At 39.9% G+C, this 26462-nt stretch overlaps 1 protein-coding gene across 15 annotated transcripts in view; it reads left to right on the top strand.

The window, feature by feature from the left end:
* TPD52L2 (TPD52 like 2) overlaps positions 1-24576 on the top strand; it is a 97574-nt gene extending 72998 nt beyond the window's left edge. For 7 of the 15 annotated variants that reach the window (XM_073580838.1, XM_073580840.1, XM_073580836.1 and 4 more), the window contains exons 2-9: positions 5568-5734; positions 7445-7593; positions 11325-11384; positions 12987-13088; positions 21958-21984; positions 23190-23231; positions 23913-23961; positions 24372-24576. In XM_073580838.1, coding sequence (XP_073436939.1) covers positions 5612-5734; positions 7445-7593; positions 11325-11384; positions 12987-13088; positions 21958-21984; positions 23190-23231; positions 23913-23961; positions 24372-24455 — 636 coding nt within the window. In that variant the 5' untranslated portion in view covers positions 5568-5611 and the 3' untranslated portion in view covers positions 24456-24576. Of the gene's footprint in view, positions 1-5567; positions 5735-7444; positions 7594-11264; positions 11385-12986; positions 13093-21957; positions 21985-23189; positions 23232-23912; positions 23962-24371 lie in introns of those variants that run through there. The other 8 variants (XM_073580831.1, XM_073580830.1, XM_073580832.1 and 5 more) reach the window with 8 other exon arrangements.
* The last annotated feature ends 1886 nt before the right edge of the window (positions 24577-26462 follow it).

Genomic DNA, 26462 nt, shown 5'->3' on the forward strand with positions numbered 1-26462 from the left:
GCACAGGCCAATGACACACCCAGATTAGGGTTACAGGTCAGTGATATGCCAACACTTGGTATAATGCTTGCACAATGACACCTGAGGCCCAATATTGGGGTACGTTAAGCACTATTAGTTTCCTTAACAGAAAAGAGCACAAATTGAATCCATTAGAGAGGAAGTATATTTGTGGACTATCATTAAACTGCATCCGTTTGATGTCTACAGCAATTTCATCAGGATGTGTAAACACTTGGTACGTCTGTTGCCGGTTTAGTAACCCATGTTTACCTCACGTGTGATCCACAGGTTTTCCTTGTAATAATGTTTTGGAACGAGGTTGTGTTGCATTAAAGGAATTGACAAAATTTAGCTGAAAAACTGCATTAACATCTCATCCTCCACTTTATTCCTAGATTTTTTGTGAAAAGTTTCTGTATTTTATTGACTGCAAGGGTATTTTGTGTATATCATATATATGTGTGGATAGGATACCTATAGGCCCCAATTCATCCAAGCAATTTTGCCAGAATTGTGACGTAAATTGCTTTGAAAAATCATACAATTTTTGTGCAATTTTGAGTTCTGAAAAATGTTGCGTCTTTTGGTGTTCTCATACCAGTTTCTCCCAGCTCTGTCAAAATGTGTAGAGAATGGGCCACAGCTGTGGAGTGCTTTATGCTATTACTCTGGACTGAGACTGGAGTAAGATTTCTGGCATGGTGCAGAGAGACGCATGCCACTTGTTAGACACTCCTGATTCATTAAGAGGACTCTGACTCCCAACATACCCCCTCAATGGTTTTAATGAATCAGGGCTAGTGTGTTCAGCAGCCAACTCCTTAACCCCTTAATGACTGATACGCCTTTTAACGGTGGCAGTTAAGGGTACTTATGCCTCAGTGCCGCTGTTTAGGGCAGCTCTGAAATCTCTTCGGGGTCTCAGCTACCATGATGGGTCAGTTCTTACCGACCCCAGTGTTGCAATGGCTGTTAACGGAATAACGGCAACCGCAAGAATACAAAAGTTTGATCTTCACATTTAATTTCTCTCCCCTCTAATGTGACCACACATCAGAGGAGAGCGAAATGGGGTACCTCAATCCCCCCCCCCCCGTACCTCCGATGTCCCTGGTCCTGTCCCACAGCCGCTGGCATCTTCCAGGAAGAAAAGAAAATGGCAGGTGCATGCGCAGTGCACCCGCCAAGATCGGCCGGCCATCGCCCGACAACTATAGCAAATTTTTCCTACTGATTCATTTTCATCACTCTGATAGACCCCATCACAGTGATGAAAATTAAAAAAAAATAATAAATTAAACCCTCCCATTTATCACCCCCTTAGTTAGGCAAAAATATTAAATTAAAAAAAAATTGTTTTTCCATGGGCTAAAATTAGGGTTGGGCGTGTGTTGGAGGTAGGGATGGAGTTAGAATTGGGGGGGGGGGATTCCACTGTTCATCAGGGGGTCTCCAAACGCGACATGGCGCCACCATTGATTTCAGCCAATTTTGCTGAGCCCTGCCATGCACCTGAACAGTGGCTTTCCCCCACATATGGGGTGTTGGCATACTCAAAAGAAATTGTGAAATACCCTTGTGAAAATAAAAAAAAAAATTGGTTCCATAGTAAACTTTTTGTGAAAAAAGTAAAATGTTCATTTTTTTCCTTCCACACTGCTTTAGTTCTCGTGAAGCACCTTGAAGGCTAATAAACTTCTTGAATGTGGTTTTGCGCACCTTGAATGGTGTCACTTTTGGGTATTTTCTGTTATATTGACACCCCCACCCTCCCAAACTCACTTCAATGTGAGGTGGTCCCTAAAAAAAAAAAAAATGGTTTTGTAAATTTTTTTTTGAAAAATCAGAAATTGCTCGTCAATTTTTAACCCTTAAAATGTCCTAAAAAATTGTTTCCAAAATTGTGCTGATGTAAAGTTGACATGGGGAAAATGTTATTTAACTATTTTGTGTGACACCGCTCTCTGATCTAAGGGTACAAAAATGAAAAGTTTGAAAATTGCAAAATTTTCAAAATTTTTGTTAATTTTTTTTTTTTTTTTTCATATATAAACACAAGTTATATCAAAGAAAATTTACCACTAACATGAAGTACAATATGTCAAGAAAAAACCCAATCTGAATCAGTGGAATACGTTGAAGCCTTTTCTAGAGCTATGACCTCATAAAGTGACAGTGATCAGAATTGTGAAAATTGGCCTGGTCATTAAGTACCAAATTGACTGTCACTAAGGGGTTAAAGACTAATTCCCCAATTCATCAAGACCTGTGATTATTTTGCTGGCCTTGATGAGGGGGAAAGTAGTAGTTGGACACTCCTAATTCATGAAGAGGTGCACCCCTCTTCATGCACCTTTATCATCTGACTAGTGGTGTGCGCCATTCCAGAAATCTTACTGGATTAAGATTTATGGCGTAAGGAATGCCACAGCTCGTCATGAATTGTTGATGTGCACGTTGTATGCACACTACAGTATATTGCCAGTCTACAAACTGACTACAGAGTCATTAATATATGATTGTCTCTGTACTTAAAATAATCACACAATAAAACCATCAGGCACTTAAGGATGTAGAGTAATTCGAGGTCCAACAACCAGGGTCCCGTGTGTGTCATTATCTGCTTCCCTTTCTGGTATCGCTTCCATGTTCTTTCCTCTGACAAAGAACAAGCATCAGTTGCACAGCAGGGGTGGTGTATCTATAGTGTCATTTGTTCCCTGCATGTTTTTTTTTTTTTGTAGCAGTTCTTTTAGTATTGGTAGCCACCATATTTTATCACTTGCACATTTCAAACTGGAAGGAAACCAGAAGGACGGGTCTAGCTTCTTGAACCTGTTCATTTATTTACACTGTAAAAATTGTGGAGTAATGAGATGATGGTACGGTTCCTTTAAGGCTGGTTTCACCTTAGCGTTTTTTTTGCGCAGCGCGTCCATGCGCATGCGTCATGCGTACCTATGTTTAACATGGCGTGTGCATGGTCTTGCGTTCGTATGCGTTTTCGTGCGCATGCGTTTTTTCAAGGTGTGCGCCTAGGCGTGCCAGACGTAACCTGTTGCATTTTTGGGTCAGCCGAAAGGCGTAAAAAAAAAACCCCCGCATGCGCACAGAATGCAACAAAATAACGCATTAGTCTATGGGAATGCAGGCGTGCGCATGGACATGCATTCATCTGCGTTTTCGGCGTAAACATGTCGACACTGGTTTTAACCCCTAGAGAACGAATGTGCATGCAAAAACGCATAATGCTTTTTTTGCATGCGTTTCTATTGCGCACGATGCGCTTCGCAAGAAAAGGCTAATGTGATATTAGCCTAAGACTGCAGTGTCAATATTTGGATGAAGAAGTGGAACAGTTTTAGCCACATAACTTCAGTGTGGTTAAGTCTAGGACTAATGTTACAACACAAAATTGAGATTGCACATAAATTGCTGCCAGTTGTAACTAATGAAATGTGTTCTGCTTAGTTATATTGCTGTTGACAGTCAGATTGCGGCAACTTGTGGGTTGCAATACAACTATTGTCATCAGTTGCAGTGTAGTAGCGCGACATTGCGATTTTCAACCCATGACAAGTCGTCACATAGCGCTAGCCTTCCACATGAATAAAGTTAGCCGTTCATTGGTCGCAATGACAAACTTCTCACCATTTTATAAGTTGTTTTCCCAGTAGTTTTCATTGGCTGGGTGTTAGTTTTTTTTTTTTTTAAGGTCTTGGGCTCTTTGTCCATTGGCCTCTGACTAGCTTCCATCCCATGTCTATAGCTAAATTAGGGGTATCATGTAAATGATTGTATTTCAGTCTTTCCTGTAAAATTCCTTTATTTGTCACAACTAGAAGTCTAAGGACCTGTACTGTACCTGTGTATTTTTTTTCCTTCCTTGATTTGTATGGAAAATGTCTGCCATTTCGCTTGCAGGTATGGTCTTTAAGGGAGGGTTTTTGCTAACTCTGCAAGTTATCACTTATACGCAGAATGTGTGATAACTTGAACCCCAACTATCCTGAGATCAGGAAAATGCTGAAAATGCCTTGTGGCTGTGCATGAACTATATTCCTTGTGTATGGGACTGTTGGAGATAAGAGTGCTATACTGAGCATTGCACTAGACAGTGAATGGAACGTTTCAGAGCCTCGTTTTGGCCTTCTCTGGGGGGGGTTTAGCAGTCGGACCCCCTGATATGCAAGTTCATAAGCAGACTTCATGCACATGATTTTGCTATGTGCACAAGGCCTATTAGTAGTCTCATGTTCTTATGAAGTATGCAAAAAGCTTATTAATATGAGAGTATGATTCTTTGTGTGATCTCTCTACTGGCCCTATGTCCGGAGCTGGGTTTCCTGTGATTTCCTTTGTTCTGTGTCAGCTCATCTGCAGACTGCTCTTATCTGGCTGCTGGTGTTTGTGTAGGATGTGTCATAGAGGGAGATCTAATTTCCTTAGTTGCACAAATATGTCTGGCTCTTTGCAGATAGTTTTAATGTTCGTGATCAAATCACACCACACTTTGTACAGTAAGTCAGGTACAGGCTGCTGTGGAATGAGGGCCATTTCCTCTTTGTGTGTGGGCAGCTTCCTACTAACTGGTTCTGTCTCCTTTTTTTCTTCGTGGCAAAACCTTGGGTGTTGTAAAAGTGGGCACAAATGGATGGTATTTTCCTTACCCTTGTCCTTTGGCTTGTAGTCTACCATTTGGCCTGTATAATAATTAACTTATGAATTTGTAAGCATTACAATGTATGTAATAAATCAGTGTCACATAATGAGAGGAAAAACATTTTGTGAAGCAACAGGCAGTTTTTCTTTCCCTCTCACCTGGCTTTTTTTAAGGGACTCTGTCAGCACTGAATGACTGCTCAAACCAGGTACAGTCACTCTGTGCATCATGTCTGAGCCAATCATTTATATATACCTTCCCACCTGCTTGGTTTCATTCTATGTCCTTTTCCAGTTCTATGAAGCCAGAGCTGTCAATCAAAGAGGGGGTGTGGATGTAGATGGAACACTATCAGGTGGGATTGTGTAGTTAAAAGATTGGCCCCGCCATGATGCACCAAGCGCTTTTTAACTTGCTTTGAACAGTAATTTTATTCTGACAGTCTCCTTTTAGTTCTGTTTGGTTTGGTCAAAGCTTTCTGTCCTTTATTTGCATTTCCTTTTTGTTTTCTTGCCTATGGTGCACGCCGGTCTAGAGATGGACATGTCTGCAATCTAGTTTATCTTTTTACATGTTATTTAACATATCTTTTTTTTTTTTTTCCTTGTAATAAGAGGCTCAAAGGGCTAATGTGCTTTAGTAGCAAAGTGCTTGGTAAACCTGGCCATGGGTGAATCGGCTAACAAGCCCCCTCTCCATTGTTTAATGTGTAAGCGCCTTTCTGGGGGGTCTCCAAATTGACCTATTTAAAGAATTCCCCATGTGCATGTTTATTAGGCTTTGGGGGGGGGCTTTTTTACTATTAGCTTCTTTCCAGCAACTGGATGCATGCTTGTTGCTCTGAATATTCCCTGCTTGCTCCCTTCCCTCTGACTCTCCCTCTCCTCCCCTCCCCTGACAGACATCAACCTTAACTCTCCCAACAAAGGTTTGCTGTCAGACACGATGACTGACGTCCCAGTGGGCCCAGCAGCAGGAACCAGAGTGCCAGCTGATGCTGCAGGAGGAGTTCTGCCAGAGGGTTTGACCGAGGCCGAAGCGGAGGAACTGCGCGGTGATCTTGTTAAGGTGCGTCACATACTGTACATTTAAAGGTGGGTTTCGCTCAAGAGATGTAACTTTCATATGAACTTCCCAGGCTAAGGGTTTGTTTCGATTTACCCATCCATTTTTTTTCTCTCTCCAGCGTTAAAGGTAATCGATGATTGAACTTATTCCATAGATGTCTTTGGGATTGCTCCCATTCATTTTGGTCTGGATTGGTTCAGAATTACTGATCCGGCTGTGGATGCCAGACTATTTCACATCTTTGTTTCCATTGTGTATAGCTCTGGCATAAAAAAAAAAAAAAGACCAGATACTACTTGTGTATGGAAACAAGACCTAAACTTACAAACGTCTGTTTTATGCAAATACTATTAAAAGGAATACATAAGCACAAATAGGGGAAACCTTGCCATGGAATTGAAAACAATGTGACTATCAGACAATTTGTGTTTAACGAATAGTGATATGTGCAAGTGCTCTTTACCAGGGCTTGCCAAGGGTGTACGGGTATGCACAGAGTACCGCAGGTGCTCAAATGAGATATTCGCGTCACCGCAAACTCTGATCTCAGATATTTGCATCCGCATGTTCCACGGCTGTTAGACAATCACAAAACATACAGGGATTGCCTGACAAACACGTGCAATCCCGGCATGTTTTTTGGCTGTCCAAAAGCCGTAAAACATGCGGGGATGTGAACATCTCACTCGAGCACCTGCGCTACTTGGCGCATACTCGAGCAACCTCGGCAAAGTCTAGTAACGAGCACGTGCACTCATCACTATTAATGAAACCATGCACATTTTGAAGTCAGCCAAACCTGCCGAGATCAGCTGGATTGGCAGATGGTCAAATGCGTGTGGGGAATAATACACTTTTTTTTTTTTTTTTCATAAACTAGTTTAGGGGAGCCTCTCAACTCCCCCAACAGATAATGGGGAAAGTAGGGGGGTAAGGCAAACTGAATTTTTAACACCCAACTTTTTTTTTTTTTTTTTAAATTGAGACTATAAGCCATTGCCAAAGCTGTCTGACAGTGGCTTTTTTTCTCTCCCCTTTATAAACACATGAAAGTTGGGCAAAGCCAAACATTCATGAGTATGGAGGGGTCGAGTTGAGAGAGAAAGAGACAAAAGCGTAAGTGAGCAAGAGTTGTCCATTTGATGGATATCTAATGTGTATTGGGGCATTTACTCCTCATTATAGTAATGTCCCCTTCAGTCTGGCATCTGGTGGTCAATTGACATATTGTATCAATATTATCAAGATTTGTTCTATGGTTAATGCTTCCGATCACAATTGCAAACTCTAAAGAATGTTTCCCCTTCTTCCTTACCTTCTCTTTCCCATCTATTGTTTGAAAACTTTCTAATAAAAACAATTGGAAAATATTTGTTCTATGGTCGAAGTAAATGATGTTTCAGCTCCCACATTGGGCCTATCTCAAATGAAGGAAAGGTTCATTGTGGGAGCTGAAACATCATTTACTTCAAGCATGGAATACATTTTCTGTTTTTGCTTCTATGACCAGTTATTGCTGCCCTTAACTTTTTTTTTTTATTTTTGATCTAATGTCCTGTAGATCTGAGGCTTGCACCAGATTTATATGGATTTAGTGCTGACCTGTCTTATAAATATGTACATGTTTATTAAGCAATTCCACATAAATGCAGCTTATATAATTAGATATTGACTTTCACAAATGTGAAGATGACTGTTTTTGTTCTGTAGGTGGAGGAGGAGATTCTTACTCTGCGGCAAGTTCTGGCTGCCAAGGAGCGTCATGCATCAGAGCTGAAGAGAAAGCTGGGACAGACTCCTTTAAACCAACTGAAGCTCAACCTCTCCAAGAGCCTGCATGACGTCCAGATGTCTAATGCGTGAGTTGTCCCTTTGTTCCCAAGAGAGATGTTATAATTAGTGTTGATCAAATAGCTTCAGATAAGCACTTATCCGTATAGCTATATAGTGCTTACCAAATAGCTGCCTCGGAAACCTGAATACCCGGAGCGCTCCCGATAATCAGCTGTTTGGTGCTGCAGCTGCATGTGTCGCGGCTGTGTGACAATCAGAACACATGCATGGAGAGCCCAAAAAACAGGATCTCCATGCATGTATTGTGAGCTGATGCTGAACAGCTGATGATCGGGAGCGCTCCAGGTATCCAGGTTCCCGATGCAGCTATTCGGTAAGCGCTATAGCTATTCGGATAATTGCTTATCCGAAGCTATTCGATCAACACTAGTTATAACTTGTAAAGTCTATTCATTTGTCTTTAAGTCTTAATGCAGTGGTGACCAATCCTAACAATATTATCAGTGGGGGCAGCATTTTTCACTCATTCAAATGAAAGGGAGAAAAAAAATCAAGAAAAACTTGTGTATTTTACATAGCATTTTTACTGCCAACACACTTTTGGCAAAAAAAACCTCAGAGTTTGCACATGCCCTAAGTCTATTCCTTTTTACCTGTCAGACTAGTTTCACACTAGCGTTTTTTAGCGCTGCACTTCGTGCGCAATAGAATCACATGCAAAAAACGCATCATGCGTTTTGTATGCGTTTGCTTTTTTTAGGCGCATGCGTTTTAACCAGTTTCTAGCCATGTTAGCTCTTAAAACGCATGCAATTTTAAACGCAGGCGTGCGCATGTCCATGTGCACGCCTGCGTTCCCATAGACTGTAATGTGATTTTTTTTTTTTTTTGCGCATTCCGTGCGCAAACTTTTTTTTTTTGAGACCGGATGGACCAAAAATGCAACAGGTTGCGTCCGGCGCGCCTAGGCGCACACTACAGAAAAACCCGCATGCGCACAAAAACGCATACGAACGCGTGCATACGCTAGACCATGCACCCCCATGTTAAAGATAGGGGCGCAGGATGCATGGACGCGCCCGAAGCACAGCGCTAGAAAACGCTAGTGTGAAACCAGCCTCACTCATGATTACCATATTTTTTTGGATTATTAGACGCACCCCAAATTTTGAGGCAAAAAATAGGGAAATTTTATTTTTATTTTTTTTAATAAAATGGTGGTGCTTCTTATAATCCATGCATCTTATAGATAACCGTAGGTGGTGGCTGCGGTGAAGCCAGGGTCCCAGGGTCGCTGCTTGAAGGATGGTGGGGTGATGCCTCAGGCTGGGATGAGGGGGTTGTTCCCATGTGCGGCATGCCGCTGCGGGAGCTCTGCCAACATTTTGTGAAATGAGATCTCCTCTCTCGAGATCTTGGTGCCGAAATCTCCATCTGCACATGCACCGGCCATTTTCCATCGCATAGGAAACCATGGAACTGCGGGAGCTCTGCCCTTTCACAAAATGTCATCAAGAGAAATGGCGTGCACTCAAGTCCTATAATTGAGGTGCAGGTGTAACGGACCTGTAGGTCCTATTACCAATAATAATATAGAATCACCGCACACTCTGAGAAATATAATGCCAACAAGTGTTCATTTTATTATGTACAAAAACATGTGGGAGCCAAAAGAGAATATAAAGCACTAGATAGAAGCGATATATATAACGACGTTTCGGCTCAGCCCGAGCCTTTATCAGTTTATCGCTGCAAAATAGAGAAAATTTCATCAAAATATATACAGAGACCAAAAAACAATTGCAGAAAAAAACAGGAAAGAGAATATACAACACCAAATAAACATCACATTATCCAAATATAATACAGTGATAAGAATACATATATACATATATACATAGATATTATACTGCTTCCACAGAGAACATGGATGTACGAAGCTGGAGCAAAAGCCCAGAGAACTAGTACCATATTCAATAGAATAAAGGAATAAAGGGAATAGGGGGAAAGAAAAGGATTACCTGAATCCGTTTTCAAATCTTTTGAATAGATTGTAAGAGAACTCCCAAGAAAATAGCCCAAGTAAAACGGCTGAAAGGAATTCGTCAACATCATGGTTAGTAAAAATAGAAAAAAATAGAAAAATAAAGTTGTAACCGTAGTTATTCTAGTTTAGTTATCTGTGTGTGGTGTATAGTGCATCGGCATTATGGTAGAGAAAAGCATAACTACCATCCTTGTGATGAGAAGACTTAAGTATATGGTAATGTCATCAAAAAGTATTAGCACACAGAATAGTATAATGAGATTAATAAATCCACACAAGATGGCCATGTTAAACAACGCTCTTAGTAAAATGCAGGACGTCTCACATTACTATGTGTGTTGCGCATAATATGTAAAATATCAGTAAATTCACTATGTAATAGCGCTCTAATTAGATGTCATTTCCCTCCAAATGACATCTAATTAGAGCGCTATTACATAGTGAATTTACTGATATTTTACATATTATGCGCAACACACATAGTAATGTGAGACGTCCTGCATTTTACTAAGAGCGTTGTTTAACATGGCCATCTTGTGTGGATTTATTAATCTCATTATACTATTCTGTGGGCTAATACTTTTTGATGACATTACCATATACTTAAGTCTTCTCATCACAAGGATGGTAGTTATGCTTTTCTCTACCATAATGCCGATGCACTATACACCACACACAGATAACTAAACTAGAATAACTACGGTTACAACTTTATTTATTTTTCTATTTTTTTCTATTTTTACTAACCATGATGTTGACGAATTCCTTTCAGCCGTTTAACTTGGGCTATTTTCTTGGGAGTTCTCTTACAATCTATTCAAAAGATTTGAAAACGGATTCAGGTAATCCTTTTCTTTCCCCCTATTCCCTTTATTCCTTTATTCTATTGAATATGGTACTAGTTCTCTGGGCTTTTGCTCCAGCTTCGTACATCCATGTTCTCTGTGGAAGCAGTATAATATCTATGTATATATGTATATATGTATTCTTATCACTGTATTATATTTGGATAATGTGATGTTTATTTGGTGTTGTATATTCTCTTTCCTGTTTTTTTCTGCAATTGTTTTTTGGTCTCTGTATATATTTTGATGAAATTTTCTCTATTTTGCAGCGATAAACTGATAAAGGCTCGGGCTGAGCCGAAACGTCGTTATATATATCGCTTCTATCTAGTGCTTTATATTCTCTTTTGGCTCCCACATGTTTTTGTACATAATAAAATGAACACTTGTTGGCATTATATTTCTCAGAGTGTGCGGTGATTCTATATTATTATTTTTCACAAAATGTCGGCAGAGTACCCGCAGCACTGCTGGGCACCCCCTCATCCCTGCCTGCAGCAACGATACTGGAAAGGTATATCCGTATTATAAGACCCACCCCCATTTTCCCCCTAAATTTTGGGGAAAAAAGTGCGTCTTATCTGAAAAATACGTTATTTATTTTTACGTAAGAATTTATGCATATTTATTAAATTAATGGACTTGCCCTTTAAACATGTATTAGACGTTTTCAAACAACTTTTCTAGCGATTTTTGCTCAATTGATGCAACACAATAGTAAAGTTGCAGGAGCAGGAACTGTCAAGGCATGTTTAGTTGCATTGTCCATGCCATGACTTGAGAAAATGTGTCTTTTTTGCACCATTATGTTACCCCTCACAGGCTACTTCTGCATGATACACAGGGCTACTTCTGCATGATACACAGCTTTGTCATTACGAACCTGGTGTTCATTTTGTTCCAGTTACGTTAAAACATCAGAGAAACTTGGAGAATGGAACGATAAAGTGACACAGTCTGATGCGTGAGTCATTTTGGATCTGCTGTTCTGGCTTTTACTGGAGGGGGCGCAAAACTTAAAGAATGTGCGATTGACGTGTGTTTATGCTTTGCATATAGAATAACGTCGGCATATGATTGTGCTGTGATTTGGGAGTGTGGTGTTAATGATATTGAAACACTGGGGTTATGTATGAAACTTTGCTCTCTGACACACTGGACATGGGAGATTTATCCTTAAAAGGGGTTTTCCCACAATAATATCTTTTCTTCTATGGACAACATATGGGTTGCAGTCAGCAACCTGTTATAAACTCTAAACATGTGGGAGAATAACTGCAAATGGATTGTTGCAATTTTCTAAACTACTTTGTCTTAAAGTGCAGTGCATAGGAATGTACATAATGAACAGGTTGTGGGAGGGCAGCATTTATTTGCAGCTTTTTATTGCAGTTTTTCTGCAGCACTGGCTGCAGTACTGTCAATGTAATCAGTGAGCTGAGCAGTTTGTGCCGTTAACTCTGGCAGAGCCGCTGATTGGCTACAGCATGACACAATGTCAGCACTGCTGACAAACAGTGTGTACTATACACAGTATTTTCAGGATATTCTTGTGCCCAGGACCGATTGCTAAAAGCAATTATATTTAAAGGAGTGAGTGTTGTTGCCCCGATAGTACATGGTGGACAGTACTGTCGCACATGCTAATAGTATGGCCAATTAACAACTCACTTCTGCAAATGGGCCAAAGTTATGCGAACTGAACAGTACGTCTTGAGATTGAGAAGAGAGCCTAGTAATGTGCGCTTGGATCAATATTGTGTGTGCATGTGGAATAGACTTAGATGCTCAGGATAAGGGCTGTGCATTGTGGCGCTGACAGTGCGGTCATAGCACTGGTCACCTGTGGCAGGAAATTTTACCATGTGATTGAAGAGAAAAAAAATTCTGCGGCAAATGGCCATCGTGGTGGGCAGAGCTTGCTTTAGCTGCATGCAATCGGCCACAGTCTGGACCCACCGAAAGGCTAGATGGAGTGGGTGAAAAACTCAGCGGCCAACTGCAGTTTTGTAATTGTTTAAGAAGCAAGTTGAAAACTAGGGTAAGGCCGCAACTGGCTTCATGTCACGGGTGTATCAGTCGACAACCTAGTTTTGCTGGTTCAGCTGTTCCCAGCCCTCCTCCTGCAAAATCAAATAGGCTATTTGATAACCAGACTAACACCCTGCTGCTGCGATTCTCGGCCACGTTATGGCTACATTGCAGCTGTGATGTTACAGCCATGTTTGGCCTTACCTTTAATGGGTGTCTTTTTCCATCTGCTCATTTCCTGGCTTCTAATACACTATCATACTACAATATGCTAATTTGCTAACTTACTTTACTGACTTACTACTTAAACTAACATGGCTGTGATTGTCCCAGAACGGCTTAAAGCCTGTTTGCATGTATCAGTCTTGGACAAAGCCCAGGAGCCAAGTAACCAGCTAAATGATTGGTGTTGACGAAATTGCTCATAAATTGTGCATGGGTTTTGTCCAGTCCTGGTCAGTCTGTGTCATATTTTGCACTTGCTCCTGCAGTCCTTCCTTTTAGTGCAAATGTATATTCTTTGCATGTATTTCAGCTACAAGAAGACTCAGGAGACTCTTTCTACGGCTGGTCAAAAGACAACTGCTGCTTTGTCTACCATGGGCACTGCCATCTCCAGGAAACTGGGCGACATGAGGTAAATATATTACATTAATATAAATCAAGTTCTGTACAGCATTGTGAACCTTGTCAGTGAAGAAATAAAAATAAATGATGAAAAAAATGAAGAAATTAAAAAAGGAATTGTGTTCTTGACAGGACTTTAATTTGTTTGTATTGAAACTTTTCTGTCCCAAGTCTCACATCACCAAGTTGTACTGGCATACTGCAAAATTGCAGCCCATGCAACGTTTCTTAAACCTCGCAACTTAAATTTTTGACCACTCTTCTTTTGCAAACTGCTCCAGGTCTCTCCTATTTGAAGGGTGCCTTCTCCCAACAACAATTTTAAGATTTCTTCACAGGTGTTCAATGAGATTTGGATCTTGACTCATTGCTGGCCACTTCCAAACTTTCTAGTGCTTTGATTCCATGCATTTTTGTGTGCTTGTTTGGAGTCGTTGACCTGGAACGCAAACCCAGTTTTCTGATGCTGGGCAATATAATGTGACCCAAAATTCTTTGGTAATCTTCAGATTTCATGATTTCTTGCACCCAGTGCCAGAGGCAGGAAAACAACCCCAAAACATCTTTAAACCGGCACAATATTTGACTGTAGGTACTGGTTTCATTTTTTTTTTTGTAGGCTTGCGTACATTTTGGCAAATTGCAGTCTAGCTTTTTTAGGTCTATGTCAGCAGTGAGGTCCTCCTGGTCTCCTACCTGTAATGTTACATTTCATTGAAATGTAGACGGATAGTTTGCTCTGGCACTGGTGTACCCTGAGCCTGCAGGGCTGCTTGATTTTCTTTGGAATTTGATTGGGGCTGCTTATCCACCATCCGGACTATCCTCTGTTGCAACCTTTTATCAATACTTCTCTACCGTCCACATCCAGGTAGATTAGCTACAGTGCCATGGGTTGTAATCTTCTTGATGATGTGCATCAGGGTCAAAGGAAAATCAAGATCTCTGGAGATGGACTTGTAAGCTTGAGATTGTTGATATTGTTCAACAATTTTGGTTCTTTAGTCCTCACACAGTTCTGTTCTTTCTGTCCTCCATGCTTAGTGTGGCATACACAGACACACAATGCAAAGATTGAATCAACGTCTCCCCTTTATATCTATTTTCATGTGTGATTTTTATATTGCCCACACCTGTTACTTGCTACAGGTGAGTTTGAACAAGCATCACATGCTTGAAACAAAGTTGTTTACCCACAGTTTTGGAAGGGTGCCAACAATTTTGTTCTGCCTATTTTGGGGGTTTTGTGTGAAATTGTCAAATTTGCCTTTTCTTTTTTTGTTTTAAGTTTCAAAACACACAAAGGAAATAAGCGTGTAACAAAACACGTGTAATTGCAATAATTTTCTGACAGAAATACTTCATTTTCTGTAACAATTTCAAGGGTGCCAACGGTTTTGGCTATGACTGTATAGGGTTTATCTGCAGGTTAATAGGGTTATGAAATTTCACTTGCCGCAGAAACGAAATTGTGGTACCTAGGACAAGATGAACTTTCTCCCAGGAGCCACTGGCTTTCAGTCATACAGTTATGCCCAGAGCAATTACCATCATTAATGACTATACAGTGAGCGGCGGCTGTAAGCACACCCCGACACGGACAGCCGGCTCTGCCATGATGTGCTGTGAGCGATGACTGTAATTACCTCGGGCACATCTGTATGACTGAAAGCCGGCGACTGCCAGAAGAAATAAAATGAATTTTAAATTCTGCTGCTGGGCACCTTCATAACGCTAATAACCTGCAGATTACCCTAAATCTGCAGGTTAATGGTGTTATCAGATCGGACAGGTTCCCTTTAACAATATTTTTTTTTAGAACCGAGGATTTTCTGATTATTCTATGTGTGCATCTTTGCAACAGAAACATAATTGCAATAACTTTTATTTTTCCCTTTATTTAACAGTATGAGGTTGTCTGTTTGAAAGAACAAATATATTGATTGTACATGGGTTTAAAAAATATGGGTTTAAAAATATATAATAAAACTATGTGAAACTTAATTGCAAGTGTAACCTACCTTGAGTATTATTCTTGATGGTCACTTTTTTTTTTGTGCTTATGACATGACGTGTGTTATACCCATCAAGCACCTCAACCGTTATCTGAAGAACAAAAAGCTGGATTATCAGAAGTGATGACAGTTCAGAGTGCACAATTATTACTGATTACTCGTAATGTATTCTTAAATCATCAGAAGGCGAGAAACTGCAGTATTCTGCAGCGGCTGAAGCAAATATCGGCTGATGGGTGGTGCTGCCAGGTATCACAGATTTTGTATTGATAACCTATCCACAAGATTGGTCATCAATATAAAAGTCTCAGGCAACTTTTTTTTTTTTTTTTTTTTTTAAGGTAGAACTGAGCAAAGTAAAATTGACCTACTAGTGTTATTTAACACACCAGTGCCCACATTTTTCAATCTAAGTTATGGAGATCTGTTCACTCAGTTTGACAAAAAATTGCTTTGCTTTTGTAAGCTTGGGTTGCACTGTATATATACTGCAATATGTTGAAACATTGACTGTGCTGTGATTTATAAAAAAACAAACTTTCTTTTCACGCTTGCTTAATCAAATGTCTGTTTCCCTGCCGACGCCCTCCAGCCTGGTTATGGCTAGAGCAGCTTTTATGCCTCTGGAGATGATCGGAGGGTAAGAGTTTGTGTGCCTTGAGTTGCTCCTACTCCTCTGAATCAACTACTTACCTTCCTATAAATACTGTATTCATCACTGTAAGTTCCAAAAACCTGCAGTCTGCATTTACATAAAATAAAAGGATTTTGTAAAAATTGACTATCTGATTGTCTACCCATCAGAACACGATTTGGGGGCTAATTGAAAGCGGCCTATAAAAATTGTCTATGGGATTGATTAATAAGAATGTAAAGGTCAATAGGTAGGGTTGATCGAATAGCTTTGGATAACTGTTTATCCGAATAGTTCTGGCATTTCCCGAATAACTGCATCGGTAACTTGGATACCTGGAGCGCTCATGATAATCAGCTGTTCGGCGCCGCAGCTGCATGTGTCGCGGCCATGTGACAATGATAACACATGCTTGGAGAGGCTGTTTGTTGGGCTTTCCATGCATGTGTTGTGACTGTCACACAGCCGCAACACATGCAGCTGCGGCACCGAACAGCTGATTATCATGAGCACTCCACTTGCGCTCATTTTGTTAATTTGTTAAGCTCCACTACATTTAAATGAAGTACTAATCTGATTTGTCATTGGTTCCTATGCAGCCCTATATGTCTGCATGGTTGCAGGCTACAAACAAGCTTTCAGTAGTCAAACTTGTAACTGCCTTTAATCTTCCTCCTTTTCTCCTGATTAAGGCTTGCCATGCACCAACTGAACGTTCATTTGTCTGCCAGCTTTCTCTCCTGATTTCCCCAAACACGTGCACTTGTCTGAGCCTTCACTTACTTTCAGTGGGGAAAGCGAAGAAAGCCAATGCCATAGACCTCTGGCAGCAGCTTGTCTTCCCTGAAAAGAAAACGATTGGGTTTGTAACTCTAATTGCCCAACGTTGCTCTCCTCATCATACAGTAATCTGTTGAGGTCTCCATACGCATCAGATATTTGGCATGTCTCCCTTAAAGGGAATGTCAGGCAATTTATACTGCCAAATCCGTGAGCAGCAGCACAAAAATGTCCAGGAAGGATGGGAAATCTTGAAAAATGAAATTCTCAAAGCACAGTTGTTAACAATTCCGAAAAGAGGGAAGAATAGGAAGCAGTTAAGGAAACCAGGATGGATGAACACAGAACTTAAGCACATGCTAAAAAGGAAGAAAAAAATGTTTATAAAATGGAAAGAGGGAGGCATATCTAAAGAAGAATATAATGCTGTCTGCAGAACCTGCAGGGCACAAATCAGATTATCTAAAGCTGAAAATGAATTGAGGCTTGCAAGAGATGTCAAAAGCAATAATAAAGGATTTTGGGGATATGTCAAAAGTAAAAGAAAAGTCAAAGATGCTATAGGATTTTTACAGGATGAAAATGATGAAATGGTAAGACAGGATGTTGAGAAGGCTGAACTTTTAAATTCCTATTTTGCATCTGTTTTCTCTCAGAAAGGAAATGTAACATCAACTGTTATTCACTGTCCTATTAAGGGAATAGAAGAATCCAGGATATCTATAAACAGAAAGATAGTGAGGAAACACTTAGCTAGCCTAAATGAATTCAAGTCTCCAGGTCCAGATGAATTACACCCCAGAGTACTGAAGGAGATAGCAGAAGAAATTTTTGAACCCCTCTCTATAATCTTTGAAAATTCTTGGAGAACAGGAGAAGTGCCAGAAGACTGGAGAAGAGCAAATGTTGTTCCTATCTTCAAAAAGGGGAAGAAGGTGGACCCAGGTAACTATAGGCCGGTGAGTCTGACTTCTATACCAGGAAAGATCTTTGAACAAATTATTAAACAACATGTATGTCAATACCTGGATAAGAATGAAGTGATTAAACAGAGTCAGCATGGGTTTGTAACTAATAAGTCATGTCAGACTAACTTAATTTCCTTCTATGACGGTATCACTGATTGGGTGGATCAAGGAAATGCTGTAGATATAGTATATCTTGACTTCAGCAAAGCATTTGACAAAGTCTCTCATACAATCCTTATTGAAAAAATGATTAAGTATGGTATGGACAAGGCAACTGTTAGGTGGATTCATAACTGGCTTAGTGATCGGACCCAAAGAGTGGTCGTAAATGGCTGCACATCCAGTTGGAAGAATGTCTCAAGTGGGGTACCACAGGGCTCTGTCCTGGGCCCTGTATTGTTCAACATCTTTATCAACGATTTAGATGAAGGCATTGAGGGTAAACTGATTAAATTTGCTGATGACACAAAGCTAGGAGGGATAGCTAATACTAGAGAAGAGAGAGAGAGGATTCAAAAAGATTTAAATAAACTGGAGAAGTGGGCAGCAACAAACAGAATGGTTTTTAACAGGGAGAAATGCAAAGTACTACATCTGGGCAATAAAAATGGAAAAAGCATATATAGAATGGGAGGAATAGGGCTAAGTGACAGCACATGTGAAAAAGACTTGGGTATACTAATAGATCACAGACTGAATATGAGTCAACAGTGTGATGCAGCAGCAAAAAAGGCAAATGCAATTCTAGGATGTATTAACAGAAGCATACAGTCTAGATCACGTGAAGTCATTATTTCCCTCTACTCCTCTTTGGTCAGACCTCATCTGGAATATTGTGTCCAGTTTTGGGCACCACATTTTAAAAAAGACATCAACAAACTGGAGCAAGTTCAGAAAAGAGCGACCAGAATGGTGACCGGTCTGCAAACCCTGTCTTATGAGGAAAGGTTGCAGGATTTGGGAATGTTTAGTTTGCAAAAGAGAAGACTGAGAGGAGACTTAATAGCTGTCTACAAATATCTAAAGGGCTGTCACATTGTAGAAGGATCAACTTTATTCTCATTTGCACAAGGAAAGACTAGAAGCAATGGGATGAAACTGAATGGGAGGAGACACAGATTAGATATTAGAAAAAACTTTTTGACAGTTAGAGTGATCAATGAGTGGAACAGGCTGCCACGAGAAGTGGTGAGTTCTCCTTCAATGGAAGTCTTCAAACAGAGGCTGGACAGACATCTGACTGGGATGATTTAGCGAATCCTGCTTTGAGCAGGGGGTTGGACCAGATGGCCCAGGAGGTCCCTTCCAACTCTACGATTCTATGATTCTATGATTCATGTTATCAGCCAGTATATTCTCTGAAATGCCACAGCATTTCAGGTGTTTTGCACACAGCCGGAGACCAGACTAGTAGTCCAGGTCTGACCCACCCGTGTCTTACCATCTCCGCTCTGGGTGATTGACAAGTCTCTAAAAATGGGTCACACTGCATTTTTGTGGAATGCCACTCCACATATGCAATGTGAAAAATGATCCAGATTTGCAAAGAAAACATAGTTTTATTTGAACCGCAATCCAAATAATGTAAGATTTCAGACCTTTATCAGACTAGGGTTTACATAAAAAAGAAAGTAAGTTTAAATTTTTATTTTTCAAGTATATCAAAGGGTGGGAGGGTCACGCATACCATCCGTTGTGATCTTCGTATCGAACAGCTCTGCTGCCCCCTATCGTCCAGACAATTACAAGATTGGCCGACGATTAATGGAGGCGACCACGGGCGGTCTTCACTAAAAGGCCAGCTATTGGGAAACTAACAGTGAGCGTATGGTATATACACCTCTGATTCCATCGCATGGAATATGTATATACCCTCCTACGATCACTGCTAACTACATGATAACCTCAGACTACTAGCTTCCACCACCAGTTGTGTTTTATACAGGCTGACTGGAGGCCTGGTAGGTAGTGTATGGCTTTCAGGGGTGGGTTGTGGTTTAGAGAACAAAAGGCACAGAACTACTACATTTTATACTTATTCCAAAGGGAAGCAGTGTTCATGAAAATATAGAAAAGATTACAGTACCGCATATACAGTTACAGAAAATTAAAGGGATTAACAAGACAACTTAGTACACTGATCATAGACAATTCAGTTTAGCTGAAGGAGAGCGCTTCGCTTGGGGCCATTCAATAAACTGGATTCATGCATACACGATGTACATATCTCTACAGGAACCAGATCCTAATTTGACTTGATCTTTTATTAGCACCTGCGTTACACCCACACAACCCCCTTGATGACCTCACATTGGCAGAGTTGTGGGCTGTCTGCAATCCTTCAGGAATTTTATTAAAATCCTAACTTATGCAATAACTCCTACGGATGACCGTGGAAGTTTGAGAATGCCACCATATTATTGATAGGGATTTTAAGGTAACCCAGACACCAAACATACATGACATGGCTGCTGTCAATGACTTGGCCATTATGGATTTAGGGCATATAGGCAGAGGCTACAGTTATGAGAAAACATGCATATTCTTCCCCCTACTGGCCCTGAGGCCTAAAATGTATGTTCCAATTATCTATGCAAACTACGATATTCCTTATTTTCGTTCAGAGACATGTCTGCTAAAAATGCAAGATTTTCCTTACAGGAACAAAAAGCGTCTAGTGTAAATGTAGAACACTTCCTTTGAAGGGACAGTGTATTTCTTGGGGACTAAAGCATTCTCCCACTTCTGTGTTTATAACACATGAGCGCTATTGTTTAAAAAGACCTTTTGTCTAATTACGGTACCTTTCCATTCTAAATCTCCATCTTTCTCATAAAAGGCACCTTCTTTCAGTCCTGAGCTTCAAAAGGACTTTCTGCATTTTAACTAAAATTCCTCACTCCACCATATTTTAACTGTGCGCTCCTATTATCAAAAGAGGTTAGTGGATTGTAAGCTCTTCTTTCTTTACTGCAAAACAGCGTGCGGTATTTGCATTAATCCTCTCACTTCACAAAGGGGGCGGCCTGCATGTTATGTAGCACTAAACACTATAGGTAATTCCCAGTCTATTCAAGGAGGCTCACACTGTCAGCTGTTTGCCTCCTTAATGGAAATTTGTATGAGAGAGGAGGGGGAGTGGAAAGAGTGCACTACAGAGTCAGACTTTTAATATTTTTTATTACACAATACAATATGTATAGACAAAAATATGAAATACATGCAGTGTAGCATGTAACTGTAATGTGTACAGTGCACATGGTATTTCATACCACAAGGTAAATTCAAAGATAATAGATTACAGTCTCTTAAGGCCAAAAAATGGTATTCAGACATTAAAAAATAAAATTGTGCATAAGATATGAAAGCATATTGTGATATCCAAAGAGTAGTATCTAAAAGCAGACACCAGGGGAGGCAAAAATTGAGAGAAGATTTTAATGGACAAAATAGGCGAGACCTGTCAATCCACCTTCAGAGGCGCTGGGAATAGCCAGCTAGAGTTGACTCTGGACTAGTCTCTTTGACACTGGTCCCCAGCTGGATGTTCAAAGTATATTTTGTCTGAAACCACAAACTATTTCGGCAGTAGTATACATGGCTGAAATTCTGAAGTCGAGCTACGATTCATGGGGTTCATGGGTTGGGCGGCATGAATTGCCTGACAGATTCCCTTTTGGGGAGGACAGGCTAAACATCTGTGTGTGATTTAATGCTGTCTGCTGTTTTGGCAGTATGAATCGCCTTATAAGTTCCCTTTTTTAAATCGACAAGTTTGCTGACTTTCATCTACTGTTTGGTGGAAATAACAGGAAACTGGAGGATCAGGCTACTGAAAATGTTTGTTCATATACTGTAAACACCTAGACACATGTCACTGCTTAAGGGGGTTTTACACATAGTGATATCGCTATAATGTCACCGATTTTGTGACGTTATAGCGATATCGCTATGTGTGATACCTCCGACCGGCTCCCCCGCTGTCCATGGCTGATCGCGCGAGAATGTCCGGCTCCATTTCTCGTCATCAGCTTCCTGCTGGGGCCTCCTGCTGTGACGACGAGCGACGCGTGGAGGCGGGCGGGAGGACGCCAGGATCGCTGTGTGTGAAAGGTAAGTATCGTCCGCTGTATCGCTGTTGCATCGCTGTGAGGTCTGCCTGTGTGACAGCTCACTAGCGATCATTTAGCGATGCACCAGCGATCCTGACCGGGTCGGATCGCTGGTCGGATCGCTAAATGTAAAAGGGCCTTTAGACACATGACAATTTTTAAGCAATGTGCAATAGAGCAATAAAAAAACTAAATTTTTCAAACTTTTTAGAAGTGGTGTAATGGGTCACCCAATTCCTGTCACTGGTTTTGACTGTTCTGAGAAGCATAGACATATTGACGTGTATGTAGGGTGTTTTTTTAATATCTTCATGATGAATTTGGGGATACTGTTTTTCTGACTTTTGTCTGCACCTCCATTCCCTCCCAGGGCTCTCCCTTTCTCTCAGTCTTTTAGGTAAGAGGACCTGGCCTCTGTTCTTTGTTGTCCATTTACACATAAATAGGGTGTTTAGTCATTGTGAATTCAAAGGATATTAATACACATCCAAAATATTATGTTACCCTTGTCAGACACTTTAAGGGTATTTTTCATGGAAATAGCAAGAAAATGATTGTGTTAATAACATTATACAGTAATATGGTATTGCAAGCAACATTTCCTCCATTACATAAGCAAGACCCGTCCATGATGAAAGTAAATATTCTTATATTGTTCCAGTTTTTCCTGTATTAGTGTATTAACACTTGCCAGAATAAGTGAGCCCTATTATTCATAAGCATTTATAGTGTCCCTTTTCCTGCAAATAAAATAAGCTTGCAGTGTAATATCTGGAGCAACGTTCCACTCGTGATATAAAACTTCCACAAAAAAAATCTCACTTGCGATTCTGAAATATAAGATGAAGCATCAGCAATTTTGTTTGCTTTTTTACATTATTCACTAATCCTTATGCATGTCACGCACTATACTGTCCCTATGTGCTGTTGTAATTCTCTCATTTTGTGGTCTATTTGTATAGAATACAGTCTGTCTGTCCATGTCCCTTTTTGCTGGTACTTTGGTGGAAGCGATTTGTGTTGTGTGTACAATTCTGATGCATGCGACAAGCAGCCAGACCTAACAAACAATATTTTATTGCATGAAGGGCACAATTAAATATACTGTGCCCCTGAATTTGAACGCAAATAATTTTCCTCTGTTATCGGCCATATGACACTGGAGAGGGGCTGTAGTGTTTCTCAAATGGAAGAGTGACTGGACCATGTAGAAAACCACTTTCTACCCCCCGTAATAACTACTTTGCCTTATATCACCATGCTCTAGTCCTCCACAAAGATCCTTATGTGAGGATGATGGTGTAGCTATTTTATATAGCATCTTTCAACATCACCCAAAACTCTTCCTATTGCTTACCAATACTTTATTACTAGAGCTGATACTTAAAATCTTATCATTTATCATTTACTGCTATAAAAGCAAATTAATTTGGGTAGGTCCAAAATTAGTGACCTGAGATTGCACCCTATCGTGACATGATTTTGCATATTTCAAGCAAACACTGGCAATTATTGACTGCTTGGTTGCTGTCCACGTGTGCTGTCCTATAGTCACCTCTATTCGCTAACTCTTATTTCTGCTCCCACATGCCTTCTGAGTAGCAGTTATTCAATCCGCCACTCCATAAGCATGCCGGCAATGAGGTAATGTATAACCACAGGGTTCAGGCTGTAATTGCATGTTCTGAATGTTTCAGGGTAATTTGAGTTGGCATTTCTTGAAGCCTATGCTTTGCACACATTACGGAAAATACTGTGTATGTTTTTATTTCATCTGTATGTTAGGGCATATATAAACATAATTGTTACCTATACCAATAAGATGCACTACTGACATTTTAATATGTAGAAAAGCAACTGACTAGTTTCGATAAACACCACCATAGTTTTCTTGGCTGTGTGTGACGATGAGTGTGTGCATAAAAAAACTGAATTGGTGTTTTCAATGCTTTGTTGTATGTGTCCAGAAAAGTTTTGGTGTCTATGTCAAACATGTCCTTAAAGTTCCATTCATCCAAACAATGCCAAGAGTTTTCTTTTGGTATCTATTGGTTTGGTATATTTTGAAATAGATTTTATTAAATCTCTATGGAACAGCATAGTATGCTGCACTTTTACAAAAAGATGCTTGAATCATTGGGCATTGTCTACCACTGTGTATATGTTTCACATGTCAGTGGAATCCCTCCTGATGTTAATAGACAGTAACTTGCATTGGTAAAAGCATGTATTTTTGTTATAAAATTCTATATAAAAGTTATCACAATGTTATTAATGCTTAATATTAATGCCTATACTGACCTTATTTTCTTCTATCTTTTATAGAAACTCAGCCACCTTTAAATCCTTTGAAGAACGTGTGGTGAATTTAAAGGTAAGAGAAGGCGTGCCTCAACCCTATGTACAGCTTGTTCTGGTAAAGTAGCAACAAAATAATTGGTGGGTGTACGCAGGTTGTCAAATTTTACACTAAAAATTGGATATTGCATGAACTTTTTAAATGGTTTTGTTTCAAGTTCAGTAACTACCGTAATGTATTTGACTAAATCACTATCTGTCTGTCACCACAACAGGTTTTTTTTCTTTAGACAAGAACTGTTATAGCCATACTGAACTAGACTGCACTATGATTACTAAATAGTTTTCCAAAGAACCAACAGTCGGACTGTAGTGTCAGAAGTGCATTTCATCACAAAAGCGTGATCAATACTTCCCCATCACAATTTTTTAGGTGGATTGTACTTAGCGCTAGTATGTAATAATATGTATTTTTTTTCTTTCCAGCCCAGGGGATCTACAGACGGAGAAAATGGCAGTCAGAATTTGCACTCTCCAGACCATAAACCACAAGATTCTTCCCCATTCTAGATCATATTTGTCATTTCAACTTCAATTTTTGTTCACCCATTTTGTCCTGTAGCAACCTCACCATCTCAAAGCCCTAAGGGCTGCCAGCAAACAAAAATAACACTAACCTTTGCCCCTGAAATGATGTGTTTTCTTTATGAAAATTTGAACATTCCCTCACCTTTTACTTTAGAACTGGCTTTCTATGTTGAATTGCACCTGAAGCAATACAGCGTTTGAAAATGGTTTTTTTCTGCATAGAGGAAAACCTTTTCCTAAAGATGGCATTGATTGAAAAAAAAATGTGCTAATGAATGTATTGCTATCCATTTAGACCTTTTATGATGCAATCAGTTTTATTCAAATTGTATAGATCAATAAGATAACTGTCCTTTTCCCCATGTATGAGCATACCAATACCTTTTAACATTTACAAAACGGAAATGTATAATTCTATGCACGGCCTATAGGTAGTGCTAGTAGATTTTACCATTTAGCTGTTCAGTACCAACACCTTATATACTGTACATAGAGGGTGTGACAGATTTATTGCAGCCCTATCCTCTTAATTTGAACTTTTGATTATTGGTTTATATATTTTTACTTTCATGGTCATCTGAGATGATATAGAAGTTTTTTGTGTAGTTAATCCTAAGATTTAATTTCTGGAACTCTTAAATCAAATGTAAGGAAGGGTTGGCTTGTTTTTTATATGTTAAGAGGTTGAATTTTTTTTTTTTTTTTCTTTTTGATATAGAAAGCCAACAGATTTAGAGATTTTTTTTTTTTATCTCCCCAATGCCAGTTCCAAATTTGGTAAATCACGAGAGGACAAACTTACAGCCTCACATGACACACATCTTTCAAAGAGAACCTGTCTGCATTAAACTTGTCCAATCTGCAAACATACTATTGTAGAACAGGGGGAACTGAGTAGATTGATACATAATTTAGTGTGTAAATATTAAGTATAACCTGTGTGTTAATAATGTGAATCCTGTTTTATTGTTTAGTCCAGTAGGTGGTCCTATCAGAGACTGACAGTTTTCTTTGTATGAGTGTATACAGAAATGACTGGCAACTGGACCAAGAAGTTTAAATGCTTAAAGGGAATCTGTCACCCCTTTTTTGAGATATCCTATAATGATATCATTCAATTGTGTGTCACATAAGGATTCTCTTACTACTTTTGCTTCCCCCTGACCCCGCACCTTTCATGCATAAATACCTTTTATATATCGATTCAGATGTATGTAAACTGCTGCTGTCCGGTCCGCTGGGCGGGGCTTATTCAACTGCTCCCCCCCTCTCCCTGTCTTGCTCTACGCATTTTTTCTTGTCTAGAGCAAGACAGGGAGGGGGGGGAGCAGTTGAATAAGCCCCGCCCAGCGGACCGGACAGCGGCCGTTTACCTACATCTGAACCGATATATGAAAGGTGCGGGGTCAGGGGGAAGCAAAAGTACTAAGAGAGTCCTTATGTGACACACAATTGACTGATATTATATGATATCTCAAAAAAGGGGTGACAGATTCCCTTTAAACCACAATTAATCCTAAATATTTTCTCACAAAGCTATATATCAATCTACTCTGCTCTCCCCTGCTCTGGAACACGATTCCTGCAGATTGGAACATATTTTTTATGGTGAAGTGTTTTAGAAAGTACTTAACAGTCTTTAAACTGTGTAAAACCATAACTGATGTGTTTTTTTTCTGAAATTATGAAAGGAGAAGGGGAAAAAAACATGGCATCACAGCTGTAAAATGTGAACATATCCTTTAAAGGCTTGAATGCCATTGACCCAATTAATTCACCCTTTGCTTTTGGCTAGTTATCATTTCATACACCTCTGTTGAATAAAATCACAATATACCTCTAGAAGTCTGCCTCTCAGATCTGATATATGTAAAGCTTGTCTCCAAGCCCCTCCAGTAGCTCACTACCAATGTAATTGCGCCATAGTTTTGAGAATCTTTGTAGAATTTGAACACTATGAGAGAGCAGGTACAGATAGAAAATCAACAT

The sequence above is a fragment of the Dendrobates tinctorius genome, unplaced genomic scaffold, assembly GCF_039654945.1.
Source record: "Dendrobates tinctorius isolate UK_male_01 unplaced genomic scaffold, ASM3965494v1 ptg000065l, whole genome shotgun sequence".
In the NCBI taxonomy this organism is placed as follows: domain Eukaryota; kingdom Metazoa; phylum Chordata; class Amphibia; order Anura; family Dendrobatidae; genus Dendrobates; species Dendrobates tinctorius.